We start from the raw sequence: 16,143 nt of genomic DNA, 5'->3' as shown, positions 1-16,143 counted from the left end.
TATTTTATGAGCCTTCTTGGCAATATCACATGTATCTTTGGATTTGGATTTGAAGCACTCTTTTTCATAATCGAATGTTGTAGTTTTTGAGAAAACGGTTGAAATTCAGCTAATTGTATGGAAACAATGATTATCTGTGAGGGCCTTACTATAATAAATTCTAAAATTATTACTGCCCTTATTAAGCTTCCTATCAGTGAGATTGCAGCAGCATGACCCACAGCCAAAGCAGTGGCCAAGAGCAGTGGCGAAATTCTCCCAAAACACTCACTTTGATTTGACCGTCTGTAACACAATACCACCTTCAAACCTCCTTCGTTTTGTGTTTGTGATATTAAAGCAGATAAGATAAGGCAACTCGAAATACATGTACTGGGGGCCACTCAATTTTTCAAACGTATCGCAACAATCAGTCTTTCGGCGTCAGTGTGCTAAACTGCAGCAGCTTCAGAATGGATCGCTGGGTTGGAAAAGTGGCCGTTGTGACCGGTGCAAGTTCGGGAATCGGTGCTGCTACGGTGAAAGCGCTTGCCAGTGCGGGCATGATCACCGTCGGTTTGGCTCGCCGTGTTGAACGTATCGATGAGTTGAAGGCCGAACTTTCGGCCGAGGCCGCTGGACGTTTGCACAGTGTGCGGTGTGACGTCACCAAGGAGAAAGACATTCTGGCCGCGTTCCTGCACATCGAGCAACACTTTGGCGGTGTGGACGTACTGGTCAACAATGCGGGCGTTGCTCGCAGTACCATCGGAGTGCTCGATGCGAATAACACGCAAGCACTGCGCGATGTGGTCGACACCAATCTGATGGGCTTGATGCTGTGCAGTCGCGAGGCATTCCAATCGATGAAAAAACGGTCGGTCGATGGACACATCGTACACATCAACAGCATCCTCGGCCATAAGTTACTGCCGGTGGGAGGACTCAACGCTTACCCGGCCTCCAAATTCGGTGTGACGGCCCTCACCGAAACGATGCGCCACGAGTTGCGTTTGGCGGGAACCAAAATCAAAGTCACGGTAAGGGTTTCGGGTGTCGAATATTATCACAGAAACTGACGCGTGGATGGTGATCGGTCTAATCGGTGTGAGTACTATCGGGAATGCCGGCCGGTGCGTGACCAAGCAGACTTTTTTCGGCTCGAACATGACAATCAGACCAAATACGGTTATCTTTCAGGGCATCTATCACTCACGGTGTAACACGTGCCAATGGCTTAAAATTTGAGATATTCGAACAAGATGAAATGTGAACTTATACGAACCATATATGACCTTAACTTAGCAAGGATAAAACCGGGTTTGGGAGTATTTTAGCTATTTTTTTCATCTTAGAAGAACGGACTGGGCCGCATTTATATTCTAGCATTTTGTTGTGAAGAAAACAACACTCAATAATTATGATTATTATGACTTTCACAGAGTGTCAGCCCGGGTCTGGTTCGTACGGAGATCATTCCGAACAGTATGGAGATCAAGAACATGGCCATCCTCGAACCGGAAGACATTGCAAGCGCTGTCCTATACGCCGTCGGTACACCGCCAAGGGTGCAAATCCACGAGATTATGGTCAAACCGGTTGGTGAAATGATGTAGATCAATGACCATCGTCGTGCGCAACAATGAACTACTTACAGGAAGAGTTCAAAGAAATGTTTAATAAACAAAATTGGCCAATAAATTAATATCACTGCCGCTAAAGTTTGGGTTTTAATATGCGCAAACAGAAATCAGAAAAATAAATATTTCAAAATCTGGCTCATTTTTGCAGAAGGAAAACCAATCCAAAGAAGAAAGCAACCTTAAATAACGATTTCTTATGATCAAATTCAACAAACCCTTGAGGGCGAACACATTTGAGACGCAAGTTACGCAGTGGAGGCGCATGGTACATTCAATGTTGATACCGGTCCCGGCCTCTAGATGACACCAGATTCAAACGGCGGGCTAGCTCGCGACCTAACATTTGCCACTCGAGTCGTTATGCAATTTACTTTCGAATTCGCTGAATCATCTCACAAGAGTGTATGTGTGTGTTGTTCGTGGCACTGATAACGATTTGTTCATCAGCACTTCGTTTGTGCAAACCTGTGTTAGTTTTGCGTTGATTGTTCTGATAAGATATAAAACTGTGCGGCCGCAAGTCGGAGAGGTGGTCGACGAATCATTCCATCGACCAGCAGTCGTTAGGTGGCAACACTAGGCTTCAAGACTCATTGTGAATTGCATTTTGCATCAGAAGATGGATCGTTGGGTAGGTAAAGTGGCCATTGTGACCGGTGCTAGCTCGGGTATCGGTGCCGCTACCGTTAAGGCGTTGGCTAGCGCTGGCATGATCACGGTCGGTTTGGCACGACGAGTCGGACGCATTGAGGAACTAAAAGGTGAACTCCCGGCCGATGCCGCTGGCCGGTTGCACGCAGTGTCCTGTGACATTACAAAGGAAGAGGACATACTGAGCGCCTTCAAGCTCGTCGAAGAACGTTTCGGTGGAGTGGATGTGTTGATTAACAACGCAGGAGTTGCGCGACAAGAAGTGGAACTGTTTACGCCGAATAATACGCAAGCACTGCGCGATGTGGTCGACACCAATCTGATGGGCTTGATGCTGTGCAGTCGTGAGGCGTTCCAGTCGATGAAGAAACGATCGGTCGATGGACACATCGTACATATCAATAGCATCCTCGGGCACAAGGTGCTCGCGATGGGAGGGGTCAACGTCTATCCGGCCACCAAATTTGGCGTGACGGCCCTCACCGAAACGATGCGCAACGAGCTACGGCTGGCGGGAACCAAAATAAAAGTCACGGTAATCTGGCCTCATCAAAATCGATGTAGATAAATTACAAAACTCAATTTTAATTTCATACATTCGCAGAGCATTAGCCCCGGTTTGGTGCGTACGGAAATAATTCGCGAGTCAATGAGAACGGCCGACAATCCTATGCTAGAGCCGGAAGATATAGCCGATGGCGTACTGTACGTTCTAGGCACTCCGTCGAGGGTTCAAGTCCATGAGTTGACCATCAAGCCAGTTGGGGAAATGATGTAGCGTTCGTCGTCCCTCGAATTACCGACATGATTCGAAGCATGTTTTGATGCATGCCATTTCAATGTAAACAATTTTGTAACTTCAATAAACAAACCAGGCGCATGTTTACAATATTTTAAGTACACTCCATTATTTAATGTTTTCCGTTGTTTGTGTTTACAGTTTTGTCGGACAGCACTTGAGACACTGGGACAGCAGCGGGGGCAAGACAGTGCCAAACGCACGCTTTTGTCTCAAACAAGATTCCTGGAAACGGGATTCCGTGGAAAGAAACACACCTTTGCTCCAAATTCAAAGCCAATTCATTCCAATTCCACATTTTTCAACCCTACTTTCAGCTGGTCAACCAACAAATCATCTCCAAACGAGTCAAACATATCGATGAGATTCAAATTTAGAATGTAGTTCCAAACAATCACGGACGGACACGCACACTAGTTTGGAATGGATTCGTAACACCCAACGATAAATTCTTTTCTTAAATTATATAAAAAAAGATTAAAAAAGAGCACCTTACGGCACCGCAGCCCCCGCAGACTGATGCGTTACGTCTGAGGACAAAGACCGGCTCCGGTAAAATTCGCTAAAAGAAACATTGCACCATACAACATTAGGCCTTGACCTTGACACATACCAGTACTAGCTTCACGATCGGTGTATTGATCGGTAACCCTTGAAATACGTTTATATATTTCTAGATGGTGGCCTAACGATTTATAAACTCTTTTTATTTTAAAGCCAATTCCAGCGAACAATGCAACGAACTTCGCGGCTTGGTCGCCAAGTTCTTTTTCCTTTTTGCTCGAAGAACGCATACGAGAACCTGTATTGGCCGTGCCTTAAAGGGGATTCGAAACACAAACCGAAACCCGATACTGTAACGTTCTTCTGGATTCTTTGCTATGCATTATGTTCTGCTTGGATCTTGTTGTATGTGTTGAATAATAGCAGTTTTTTTCGTTTTTTCTCAACCCGCGAGCCAAAAACCAGATTTATGACACTGTCCCACATACACTGTGCAGGCTTTTGGGACCAAATTTCGGTGGGTAGACGATGAAGGCTTATGCTGTACTTGTGAAGCACCGTCTCAGTTTGACGATTTTTGCAACGAGCAACGAATGAATCCGATTCGATAGTCAGGACCGAGCCCTCCAATTTGTGATATTCCGGTTTACGGAGCATTTATTTGGTTGAATCGAAGGTCGATTATTCTCTCAGTTTTGTAGTAGCGAATGCATAATAGACCTTTATTTTTCATAGTTTCATTGTCGTTTACTTATGACCCAGCGCTGCGTACTGGTAAATTTAGACAAATAAAGCTTCCGCTGCATCTGACTTAGGCCATGTGGACCTTTAAAATGCAGGTTACGCAATACATCCGCGGCATTTTTGAAAAATGGCACGTCACGAAATCACCATCCGATCGAAACACTTTTTTCAATTCAATGTTATTAAATGTTTGCATACCTCGAAGCCCTTGTGGCAATTTTTAAAGATTTCAATCGAATGACAAACTGTAAAGTCCTTAAAGCTACTGTTGTTGCATAGTAAACAACTACAAGAGGTAAACAGTATCAGGCAGCGAGTTATAGCAGATGTATACATATATTATCTTATTAAGCCACAACAGTACGAAGAACAGTACAAACACGGTACGGACCTTAAACTACGGATGACACCAATAACCGGTGTATCCACAGCTCGTCTAGTGTGAGCAGTCATCTTCTTCCGAAGATTTGCTTTGCTTTCTCCACACAGTATAATAACCTATCAAAAACATTCATGAACGTACTCGGGCTAGGTACGCGCCCTACCACCAACGGGATAAATAGTTTATCGAATAAGATTCAACTCTTAAGGGTCCACAATCCGCGGTTGCGCAGAGCAGAATGGATAACATTTCGTTTGGTTTGATTGTAAAGTGAAATAATGTGCGCTTGTAGTGCATGTGCTGGTTGTTTTTGTGTAAGTTTCTTCTTCTACCTCGTTTGTAGAATGTTTATGGCCATGTGATGCTGTTGCTTTACGGTCGTTGCACGTTACTTTCACCGGGAGGGAACGTTTACACCAGGCACTGGGGTTTTGGGTTTTCGGAAGCGAGTCGTATGAACGGTAATCAGTAAAGGTAATAATATGGAAGGCAAAATACCGTAAGCATAAGAGTTCCAACTCGGACAAAAAAAACTTAAGGTTTTCTGAACAAAACACGCTGAAATATCGCGATTTAAAACATTCCCGGACGGTCCTGTTCTTTGTTACCGCTCTTTTCGAAAAACATATAGTCCTGTGGAAGGGGAAACGAAGTCGTTAGGCATGGTAAATGGCAAGACTCGAAAGGGCCCCACTCGCCGGTACTTACGATGAGAAACAGCGCACCAAGCAGTGTGGCCTTTACCCTAACGTCCAGATCCATCGGGAAGTTAATACCGAAATGATCCGCATCGGTAAACAATTCCCTGCCCAGTCCGGACCACTGCTTGCTGATTTTGCCTACCTGAGTCCCGTTGGTAGACAGAACCTGCATGGGAAAAAGAAAAGTTAATGGTAACCATCCTGAGTTGGTCGGCTTCGATCGATCGGCGTTTGCCATCACTAACCTCAAACTCAACATCACCACAAATGCTGAACGTACAGAACGGACCGGAGATCTTCAGCACCGTTTCTCCGTTCTGATCCTTGATGCTGAACTGGGGCGTCAGGATCGACCAGTCTTGCTCGACGTAACCGATCACGTTGCCGGGTGGAGCTGTAACTTCCATCGTCTGCAGACAGCACGGGAACCAGCAGGAGCTGCAGCGCAGCGGACGGTTAAAGTGCAGTACCTCGTTCTGGTACGTGTCGAGGATCTTTATGTCAAAGGCACGGGCCGCGCCGCAGCACATTCGGTTGCAACACCCGGTGTCTTCTACGGCCCAGTACACCTTCTGGCCGAGCGTGTTCTTGATCGTGTACTTGTTGGCCGTCTCGAAGCCAGTGAAGGCCTCCAGCAGCTCCACCTTCTGATGCACCAGCAACTGATCAATGGCAGTAAGGTATTCCAAGCCGGGCGGACAGTTCGGTATCCCTTGAGGAATAGGCATCCAGCCACCTGACGGGGAAAAAAGTAACGAAATCTTCAAGAAACGCATTCGTCGGTGGTTTTCGAACGTTCAGCGGTATCAGTGACCCAGTTTAGAAGCCGTTTCATCACGCTGACTCAACAAAACCCTGAAACCGGATCGGTCGGGTGTCGGAAACTACTGAGTGACCACCCAGTGATCTAAAGGTTAAGGGAATGTTTGCGATAACCCTTCGATTATGATGACCATTCGTTCGGTTGGAATGATGTTTCCAGCGACTACCAAAAGGCATAATGTCACGAAAACATGTGAAGGTCAATGGAATAAAACTGTAACTTCCTGTAATAATTGTTTCACAATGATCGAGGCAGAAAACGTACAATAGCGCAAGTGTTTTGCGATCTTCCATTTCGGCCACAAGGTAAATGAGGGACATAAACACGTTTGGCGAATCCACCCTCAAATATCGTCGTGCCACGAGATAAGATAAAAGCCCATTTCCATGGCATCATTTAAATCTCCTCTCGTCAAACGATACCCACTCGGTCTAAGCGTCTATTCAGCACAAACCTGCGCTCTTCGTCCGTCACCAGATGCTCGTAGCCTTTCGTTTTGGCCGATTTCCGGACACCCGGTATGAAGCGCAGCATCCGGCGAATCGTTGTCCGGCCCTTGCGGACGTGTAGCTGGCGACCCAGTTCGAACACTTTTTCCTCCAGGTACCGGAGTACAAACCGGGCTCGCTGTTCACACTTTGACTGTTCTTGGTTTGCTTCTCGATCGGACGGCTCCATCCCGGGAGGAACCATGCTCACATTGGCCAAACTTCCGGCCACATTCCGCAACGATCCACCGAATGCCTCGGGAGGGCCCATCACAGGCAACGTTTGTGATAGCATCACGTTATGTTAGGGTCTGTTCACTTCACTCGAAGAAGGATGACATGACATACATCCGCGATCTTCCGGCACTCGAAGACGAATGAAATCTTTCCATCCAGCGGGTATACCTCTTGTTAGCCCGCGCTGTGCGTACACACGCGCACGCAGCCGGCAACCACACAATTGGATTTAATTTAACCTTATCATTGGTTCCTGTTAAGCCGCAATCTTCACCGCATGCACAGTTGGCCCTACGGCGCGATCTATGCATCAGTGACAGTGGCCCTTCGGGTTCACATAGTTGTAATCTTGCCCTGGAGGGCAAGTCCCATGTAGGGTTGGTAGGGGTCAGTTGGTAAGATCATCTGTCTGTCTACACGAATTGAGCTACAATTTAAACACTCCTGTAGTTTGATCGTTTATCTTAATTTTTTTTTTCTATGCTAATAAACTTAAAAAGAATAGTGAATCAGCCTAAACATTTGTCCATAGTTGTATGATTTTAAGCTTCTATTTGATTGTGACCATTTTGATCGGAACAAACGTTTACCTGTCTTCTGTAATCAACCTTGAACAACCTTGAAGAAAGCAGACTTTCAATCACCGAAAGTCTTCAAATATTCCGTTCTAAAGTTAGACAAATTATTTGTGCTTCGCGATTAGTCAGGAAGTTCGCCCATGAGAAGAAATATTTTATTACTCGGACAGTGTCTAGGCGATAACATACCGAGGCCGATACAGGCTGCCCACGGAAAGCGGTGTCACTATCATAATTTAAACAAAGACGGTCTCCGGGCAATTCTGAATAAAACAAACCTCGTCTTATGGTTTCGCAAGATGGTAGGTTGCCTTCAAACAACCGTCTCACCGGAACCGCGTCATACTCTAATCAGTCTTTCGGTTCGAACCGACCGGATAGGTTAAGTGCCAGTGCATAGTGTGGCCGGGAAATGCTGGCGGACAGTTGTCCACTTAGTGAAGATGCTCGAAGGTTAATGCACCCAATGCACAGTGGGGAATTTGTATGGAAAAGGCGGACATATTTATTTTTAGGAAGAATCTATGGACTTTTTTCAACGTTTTTGTTTTCTTGCATGTGTTTTGATTAAATTCAACTTTCTATGTGCAATACACCCGTTCAAGTACATTAAATAAGCTTTTTTCGTTGTTTTAAGGTTTTTAAACGCCTTAAGTATGTAAGTATTAACAATTCTTTTACTTTATCCGTTTATGGTTAACTATGTTTATGGTTTTTTCGCTATCTATAACCCAATGACATAGAACTAATTTTAGGGTCACTGCTATGTATTGCCCGATTGAACGTGTCTTTTAAATTATTCTCTCGAGAAGATTTTCTTGCGTGGTTTGCCCTATCTTGTCTAAAACATTTATGCCACGCTTCCAAAGCAACCTAGTCTGGAAGAAGACAACAGGGGTATGTAGTATTATATCCCCAGCATGAGTCAAAACATGACATGAACGTAACAGATACGTTCAACCAACTATAAAGCACTAAGAATTTTTTATATGTATCTCTACAATTTTTGTCTAATGTTGCGGCAATAATTACTATCTGACATCTAATGGATATTAAGATATTCCTAAGCCTGTCTATTATATCTTTAATTAAGAACAGTACTCGCACGCTCAGGATCTGAAAATATTCGACGACAAATGTTACCAGAAGTGCTTTTTTCTGATACCTGCCTGAGGTTGTTAAAGATTATTTTATATGAAACGCTTAACAAACACTGCAGCAACCTCATTTAACAATGAAGAGCTGAAATACCGTACAACAATGCAGAAAGCTAGAACCATTTTCAAGATTATTAGCATCACTCATCTGGTTAGGCGTTGCACTTCAAATACAGCAACGCATACTTGATTGATTCGTGATCACTGATAACACTTAGCTTATCTAAATAATAGAAAAGGCATAAGGCCAATATGTTTTGTATGGCCATTTCATATACTACAAAAGACCGGGCGGGCGTCTCCTCATGCATCTGGAATTGTTTTCTTAAAATAGAAATTTGCAAAATTTATCGCGGGAATATGCAAATGAAACTTACAGGAAATGTTTAAAATTGTCTAAACTTTAATTGAAATGTCTCGTTTGGGCAGAACACCGCGAAACATTTTTTTGCTGCATTACCAAAGTTGAAAAATTGTATTTTTTCTTAGTTTTCTATACTAATTCCCGATAAAAATAAACTAGCAATGCAAAACGTTAACATTTAACAATTTCATATGAATTGAATCATATGAATATGAGAACAATTCATTACCTTTTTAAAGGTAATGTATAATATAGGTATATTACGGTTGCAAAACTGTGCTAACGATCGCGTTAAAGTAGATGATAAAAGTTGGTTTTAGAGAGCCATTTTTATCACTCTTTCGACTTTGACAAATGATTTCTCGGAATCTACGCAACATGAAAGGCTAAAAATTCGGATTTATCATAGATAACTTATTTTTTTTAGGCTAATATAACTAAAACCGTCAGTTTCTTTGTTGACTGCAGTTGATTTATGACCGCCATTTTCCCAAAGTGCAATGGGTAGATCGATCACCGGTTCAGTGGAGGGCTTATCGATGAGGACGGCCGTTGTTTACGAACGAAGAACTTTGAACGCTGACCGGCGTGCGTGCATGCACAACCGGTCGATAACCGTGACGCGGCCAGTCTATTGCAACGTTGCTTAGCCTTCTACTGGGGTCCCTCCGATAGGAACCCTGCGAAGCTTATCTATCACTGCATTGAACAGTTGAGAGACATTGCCTTTGAAAATCAAGGAAAAACGTCTCCTATTTTCAAATAACATGGGATGATGCTATTCAACTAACCCTTGAATGAACAAATAACATAACACGAATCTATATTTAAAATATTATGGTACCGATGTTCGATAGCTTATTTTTTTAAAGTTATTAACTAACATCAGCATCATGCCTTTAGGATGTTCTTGGACCTTCAGAAATTAGAGAACCCTGTTGGATTGAGCAAAATGTTTTAAAATTCTTAGGATGATAAACAAAACTTATCAGCTTGTTCATCACGAATCGTTTAGTTCGATACTGTTAATACACGATCATCTCTTTCCCAATATGTTGCTGCTTTACCAGGACCACTTGCCCTTTTTTCAGAGAATTTGTTCCCATCAGCTCACAGCAGCGTTTAATCAATTTAATTTGTTTACCCATTCGTTTTATGTATGCACCTCGTTCGACACCGAGGGACTGGAAAAAAGAGTTTACTCGCGTTACAATTATCAGCGTAATAACTTCCTGGTCGGAAGTACTGTAATCTCCATCAGTGACCTCGTGTGTTTATGTGTCAAATACATGCACAAATAAATTATCAATCACCAAACCCTTCCCCTCTGTGAGCTAGGGCCTCAAAAACGTGTTTAAAAATTCAAACACAAACACTACTATTATGCTTTCCAATGCAGCGTATCGCTTATCAGGAACCATTTGGCGAGCCGCGTGGAGCTTCACCACAACGTGACGAAATATATGTCCTTCTGCGCGAACGTTGATAACGTGAGTATGTTTTTATTATGGGGCTCGCGACACTAGGACCTACCTGGTGGCATCGGTTGGCCCATCACGGGGGGCGGTTGACCCGGGACACCCGGTTGGACGACTACCGGTGCATAGCCACCACCGTATGCTTGCCCCGGAGCGTACATTTGCGGTGCCGGTGCGTATCCTGGTGCTACTGGAGGATACGGCGATCCCTGGAAAGTAGCGTAAATTTTTTTTCGAAATTAATTTCAATACGAAGGAATTCAGTGATGTAGAAAAGTATGAAGAAGAAACACATTAAACATTACCCAATAACCAGTGGACAGCTGTTGATACTAGAGATGCAATCGATGGGCAAATGACGATTCAAAAAATAATAAAAAGAGAGCGAGAGAAGCGACGAACAGAAAGATACAACACCACCATAAAACAAATAAAGAGAGAATAATACATTACAATTAATTCAGAATGAAAAAGCCAAACAAACAAACAAACAAAGTAAAAAAAACGAGCATAGAGAAACAACAATCACAAGCAAAAATTGGTTAGTAAAGAATGCACGAAAATATAAGCGATATAGTATTAACTGTTTCGTCACAGTACAAACATGTAGCACATGTAACACAATGTTATCGATATCAAGATCGAATTGACCACACTCGAGTTGTGTACTGATTGCAAAAATCCTTTCAAGAGGGTTTAAATCGCCTTGAAAATCGACGGTGAGTTCATTTTCAGCGTCATTCAGCGTGAGTACATTTTCAGCGTCAAATTAAAACGCAACAGCGAAAAAAAAAGCATCTTGTACATTTCACTCCAAAGTAAGCATCAATTAAGGACTAAATCAACGCAAAGGCGTAAATACGTAAATACTTAACAATTACCACTCAACAATTAGCAGTATCACGATTTTTTATAAATCTTTTTCTAGTCCAATTTCTCTCAATACTCCACGTTCTACCTACTGTTAACAGTATGATTTCGACGAGTATCGACTGAACTACAAGCGGAATTTTAACCCGTTGAATTCTGTATCCTTTTGCGTTTTTCTTCACATGCAACGTGACAATGATATGGGTGAACTGCAGTGTAATGAATCGAACAACCAACACGCGATCGTTTCTGGCCCCAAACCTGAGTTTTGTGTTGCTCCATCCAACGATTGTTGCCACGCACACACCACTGCTCGGCGGATACAGAATTTCTCACGCGAACCACGAACCAAGAGCGTATAAAATTTAACGCCGAACCGTTCGAAGCGTCGGGACAAGGCCAACTAAAACGCCGGCGATCGGAAGCACTTCCAGCACCGGCCACGAATGACCGAATGTGTTTATCTTTTGGCGGCAATGCTCGGCGTTGCGAAACTGGTCTTGGGCCACTTGAAGTTGCGCGCGGGAGCTTACTATTCATTCTCACAAAAAACTGATATCGCCAACACAGCGCGGCACAAACATGATTCATTGCTTGGTTGTGGCACGTGTTTTATAGAACATACAGAGCAATTTAATTTTTTGGATTATGAGATACGTAAATTAAACGACCAGTTAAACGAGAATCATTGTTGAAGAGTAAAACACCGCTTTGCCACTCGGAAACGTGAAATTTTAAATCGGTGAAGGATGCAGAAACCATCAGTTCGATAGGTGGATTGAGCGAAGATACTTTATAATGCGTCAGCGGAACAACGAATACATTCATTTCTCTAGCTGCATCCGCGATTTGCGCGATAAGAAGATTCCGTTACGATGGTCCTCTTCTATAGGATACAATGTTTACAAAATGTCTGCAAATGTCGGCAAACAAGACGGGCTATTTGGGAAGAAAACAAAATTGTAGTCATCCTTATGGATGGCCCGTGGAGAAATTTGGCCTATTTATGTTTGAACACGATCTTAACATGTGCTAAATTGATTCAAGGTCACCAGGATCGGAATCGGTTCTATTACTAATTACTCTTACTAGAAGTCAAACATCACACAGCCAAGAACACATCGTTCGGGCGTAATTATCAAGCATTAAAGTAAAGCAATTAGGCAATATTAGATGATTCCCTCAAGTTTAATACTGGTGTCAGACCATAACTTACCGTTCCTGGCGGTGGATACGGGGCTTGATAGGCACCGGCGTTCGGCGGATACCCCATGCTGGGGTCAGCAGGCGGATATCCGCCCTGGTAGGGCGGAGCGCCATAGGGTGGTTGCTGTGTGTTGTCTTTTGAGTCGCTATATCCATAACTCGGTGCGTACGGGGCATATGGTCCTCCTGGTTGCTGCTGGTTTGGATTCATTTCGAGTAACAATTTCACGAACTCTGTGGAAGATTTCGAAAAAATGGTTTCCTTATTTTACAGCTGATATCAAACGGGCGCGCTGTGCGAAGGATAACGCAAACAATTGACCACGACAAGTCCCCAAAGTTCCCCAAAGGCAACCCCAAAAAAGTTGTTCACAACTGTTGATGCCGCGCTGATAAGATATCTACAAGCAATCGGCATTATCGTTGCGCAATCGTTTGTTCCGTGTGGACAATTGCAGCAGAGGAATGGCGCAAACGGATTAGTGACCGAAGGGTGACTGCACATTTCGATAGACTCCAACGATGGTGGAGATTTAGGGAGCTAATCTCCTGTACCGTATGAACCTAATGCAAAAGCCGTGTGATAGAATCTTCCCATACGTTATTTACTTTATTAAACGCGGTTCTTCCCAGTGTAGGTTTGAATTTGCGCAACACGCCAAAAGCGCTGAGAACGGCCGCGGCGAAGAGAGCGAGAGGGACAGAAAGATAAAACGAAAGAGGGAAACAATGCAGTTTCCAAACATAACTTTGTTGAACAGCATCCAGTTGGGTCCGTCACGGCTTGCGTCACTTCACGGCCATACTCCACCACCTCTCTCCACCAGCAACTATGCAAACAGCCAATGGCGATAGAAACTGGAAGCGCCAGACACAGCGCCAAATTGGTACCATTTGGTGCGCCGGGTTTTCTTTTTCTGCCGGCCGTAGTTTTCGAGTCGTCGTGGGACGCCGCCATTAAACTAACTTCGAAGCGGTGACCTTCGGGCGCTTAGAGGCGTACGCCAAACGCATAACTCGGTCAGAGTAGGCGGTGGAGCAGGGAACCGCTGTTTAGAAAACTGCCAATTTATTTTCGGGGAATACGAATGAAAAATTAACAAACAGCCTTTTTTTGTAATACCATCCAAGAAACAGGCTTTTGTGGAGAGGGCCAAAGAAAGGGAAAGTGTTTGGATGTGGATCTCGTTATGCTGAGTAAGCCCAATCCTCCATAGCAACTTCGCACACTGGTTTTCGAGCAACGGGATGTGGAACGATTATTAATCACCGAATCTTTATTCGTATTCGTATCACGCGGCGGTGTATGGCGTTTTTGTTACGAACACCAATGATGATGTATCTTTCTGCTTTTTGCACACCAGTCATTCAGTGCAAAATCTTTTTAAAAAAAATCTCATTTAAATGCTCTCGTGTTCGTGCTCATGATTTGCTCTTCCTATTTCATGCACGGGACAAACACAAGGCCGATGAAAACCTGCATTCTTTTAGATTTCCTACTGGGGAAGAGAGAGTTTGAGTTTCCTATCGTTCAGTATTTTTAGCAACGCAATGTAAAGGCTGCACCCTCTTTTCAGCTCCGGCATCCGGTGAAGCCAGTGGGCCACTTTCTGGGTCACCTAACTTTCGCCAACCACTCTAGCTCAGAAGGTGAATCGACCGGGTTACAGGTGACACCGGGAATAACAAAACAAAAGCACCTCAGCACCTTTAGGAACCCGTAAACGATTGTTTCAAGGTCTACAAGTGGGTGAAACTGACAATGAGCTGGTACTTTGGGCACCGCACAACCTCATTATCGATGGATAATCAACCAGCGGTACGTAGCTTTCTTACCCGGTTAGGTGGAAATTTAACAACGCCGGCCCGGCGCCACTATCACTATGCACTAGAGATTCTTTGAACCGATTATAGCCCGATGAATCACAACGAGCAACGTAATCAAACACCGACGACACGATTTCGACGCAAACTACGAAAATCGACAAACATTGGGAACTCATCTAGCAAAACAAAAGGCAACAGAGTTATGCGGACTGAAACGTATATCATATCTGAGCACCGAGCATCAGAATGCTCCAAGCGCTTTCGGTGTGCAAATGCAAAGAAAAGTCAACCTGTACGCGCTGCTGCAGTCGAAGATGCGTCAAAAATATCAATGGCAAAATGAGTGACTTGCATGCAAAGAAGTAAGGTTTTCATTGTCACATTAATTTTAAATGATATCCAGTATTTAACCAGATTTAACTGTTAATTTTTGGCTGTAGTTTTTTACTTACTTTATTGCCCGCATTTAGTATTCGGATTTTCTTAATGTTTAACCAAACGATAAACCTGCACCCATCGGATGGGTAAATATTGGCAAATTTTTATTTCGAAAGTAGACGCGGACGGAAGCGCCCACAAGCGAGTTTTTAAGCGGAACTTATTTTCTTCACACACTTTCTTCAAACGCCAGCGCACTTGAATGGTACACGGTACACGGGAACTTATAAAGCATAGAAAAACAAAGTCAAAACACGGAGACGGTAAACGACCGATTTGGTGCTTCGCCGAATAGTTTCTGAAACAAGTCGTCGTCATGGTTTCGAGAAGGTTCCGTGCAGTGGTATAGAGAGACACGACACACTACTTACGAGCTAATCAAACTTACTAGATAGTCAAAAATAAAGTGATATTTCGGTAGCAGTATGCACTTAAATGATATTTTATGAGTGTTTGATGTAAAATAGATTAGACTAAACCTAAAAAAGTGGCATCACCGGTAACAAAAGTCGGGGTTTACTACTACTGGTCCTTAGTAGATTGATCGCGCGATGATGACAATGCCACCCAATATTCTATATGTGTACTACGATTCCCTTTGGATTTTAACAAAAAATTGGGTCAGATATATTATTTTGAGCTGCACACAATCCGCACAAAATCACTGACTTGAGAAATAATTTAAAGAAAAGGTTTAATTCTTCGTATGTACGATAAACTCTACGAATGCTCAAACCCCCATATTATCGCATCGAATCACTGCAGATCAGCAAGACCAACATAGATCGACGCAAAAAGGTACGGTGACAGTTCAACAATGATGAGAGGGAAAATACCACAATTACTAAGACCTAATTTTGTTCGCTTGCTCGCACTCAGACTAAACAGCTTAAATATTGAGTGCATATGCATACTAAAAGTTCAAACTAGCATAGGTTACGGGAAATCTCATGTGGATAATATATAATTCGCCTCAATGCATCTCCAGGTCGAGTGATTACTAGCGGGGCAACGCACGATGACAGCGGGAGGGAATCATACATTCAAAGTGAAACTAATCACTTGTAGTTAAAATAATACAAATGTAAATAAAGCAAAGTGCTGTACAGAACCAATGATGGAAGGAAATTGAAGATCGACACATCGTTTCGCACCATTCGTAAAGTAAGCCGTTACATGTAAACGCGTTAAAACGTAGAATGAAAAGTTTGGTTTGGCCAAAGAAACCCAAAGGGCGGGGTGAGGGGGATCCTACACGTGCCCGGCAGACACAT

At 43.4% G+C, this 16,143-nt stretch overlaps 3 protein-coding genes across 6 annotated transcripts; 2 read left to right on the top strand and 1 right to left on the bottom strand.

The window, feature by feature from the left end:
* The first annotated feature begins 434 nt into the window (after nt 1-434).
* Nucleotides 435-1,686, top strand: LOC131207248 (farnesol dehydrogenase-like). The gene is made up of 2 exons (XM_058199862.1): nt 435-1,019; nt 1,422-1,686. Exons 1-2 carry the CDS (start codon nt 453-455, stop codon nt 1,593-1,595), a joined length of 741 nt encoding a protein of 246 aa, XP_058055845.1. The 5' UTR covers nt 435-452; the 3' UTR covers nt 1,596-1,686.
* Nucleotides 1,687-2,162: 476 nt separating this feature from the next.
* Nucleotides 2,163-3,177, top strand: LOC131206351 (farnesol dehydrogenase-like). The gene is made up of 2 exons (XM_058198874.1): nt 2,163-2,808; nt 2,878-3,177. Exons 1-2 carry the CDS (start codon nt 2,242-2,244, stop codon nt 3,049-3,051), a joined length of 741 nt encoding a protein of 246 aa, XP_058054857.1. The 5' UTR covers nt 2,163-2,241; the 3' UTR covers nt 3,052-3,177.
* A 1,106-nt stretch (nt 3,178-4,283) lies between these two features.
* LOC131212507 (phospholipid scramblase 1-like) lies at nt 4,284-14,586 on the bottom strand. Of its 4 annotated transcripts, XM_058206439.1 has the most exons (7): nt 14,441-14,586; nt 12,615-12,838; nt 10,834-10,860; nt 10,584-10,737; nt 5,649-6,139; nt 5,411-5,569; nt 4,284-5,335 (listed from the first exon to the last, which is right to left on the bottom strand). In XM_058206439.1, exons 2-7 carry the CDS (start codon nt 12,813-12,815, stop codon nt 5,276-5,278), a joined length of 1,092 nt encoding a protein of 363 aa, XP_058062422.1. In that variant the 5' UTR covers nt 12,816-12,838; nt 14,441-14,586; the 3' UTR covers nt 4,284-5,275. The 4 variants fall into 4 exon arrangements, with proteins under 4 accessions (XP_058062422.1, XP_058062503.1, XP_058062583.1 ...); XM_058206520.1 differs by lacking the exon at nt 10,834-10,860; XM_058206600.1 differs by lacking the exons at nt 10,834-10,860; nt 12,615-12,838; nt 14,441-14,586 and adding an exon at nt 11,660-11,785.
* Between the last annotated feature and the right edge of the window lie 1,557 nt (nt 14,587-16,143).

This window comes from Anopheles bellator, chromosome 1, assembly GCF_943735745.2.
Source record: "Anopheles bellator chromosome 1, idAnoBellAS_SP24_06.2, whole genome shotgun sequence".
Lineage (NCBI taxonomy): Eukaryota > Metazoa > Arthropoda > Insecta > Diptera > Culicidae > Anopheles > Anopheles bellator.
This window is presented reverse-complemented; position numbering and strand designations above follow the sequence as displayed.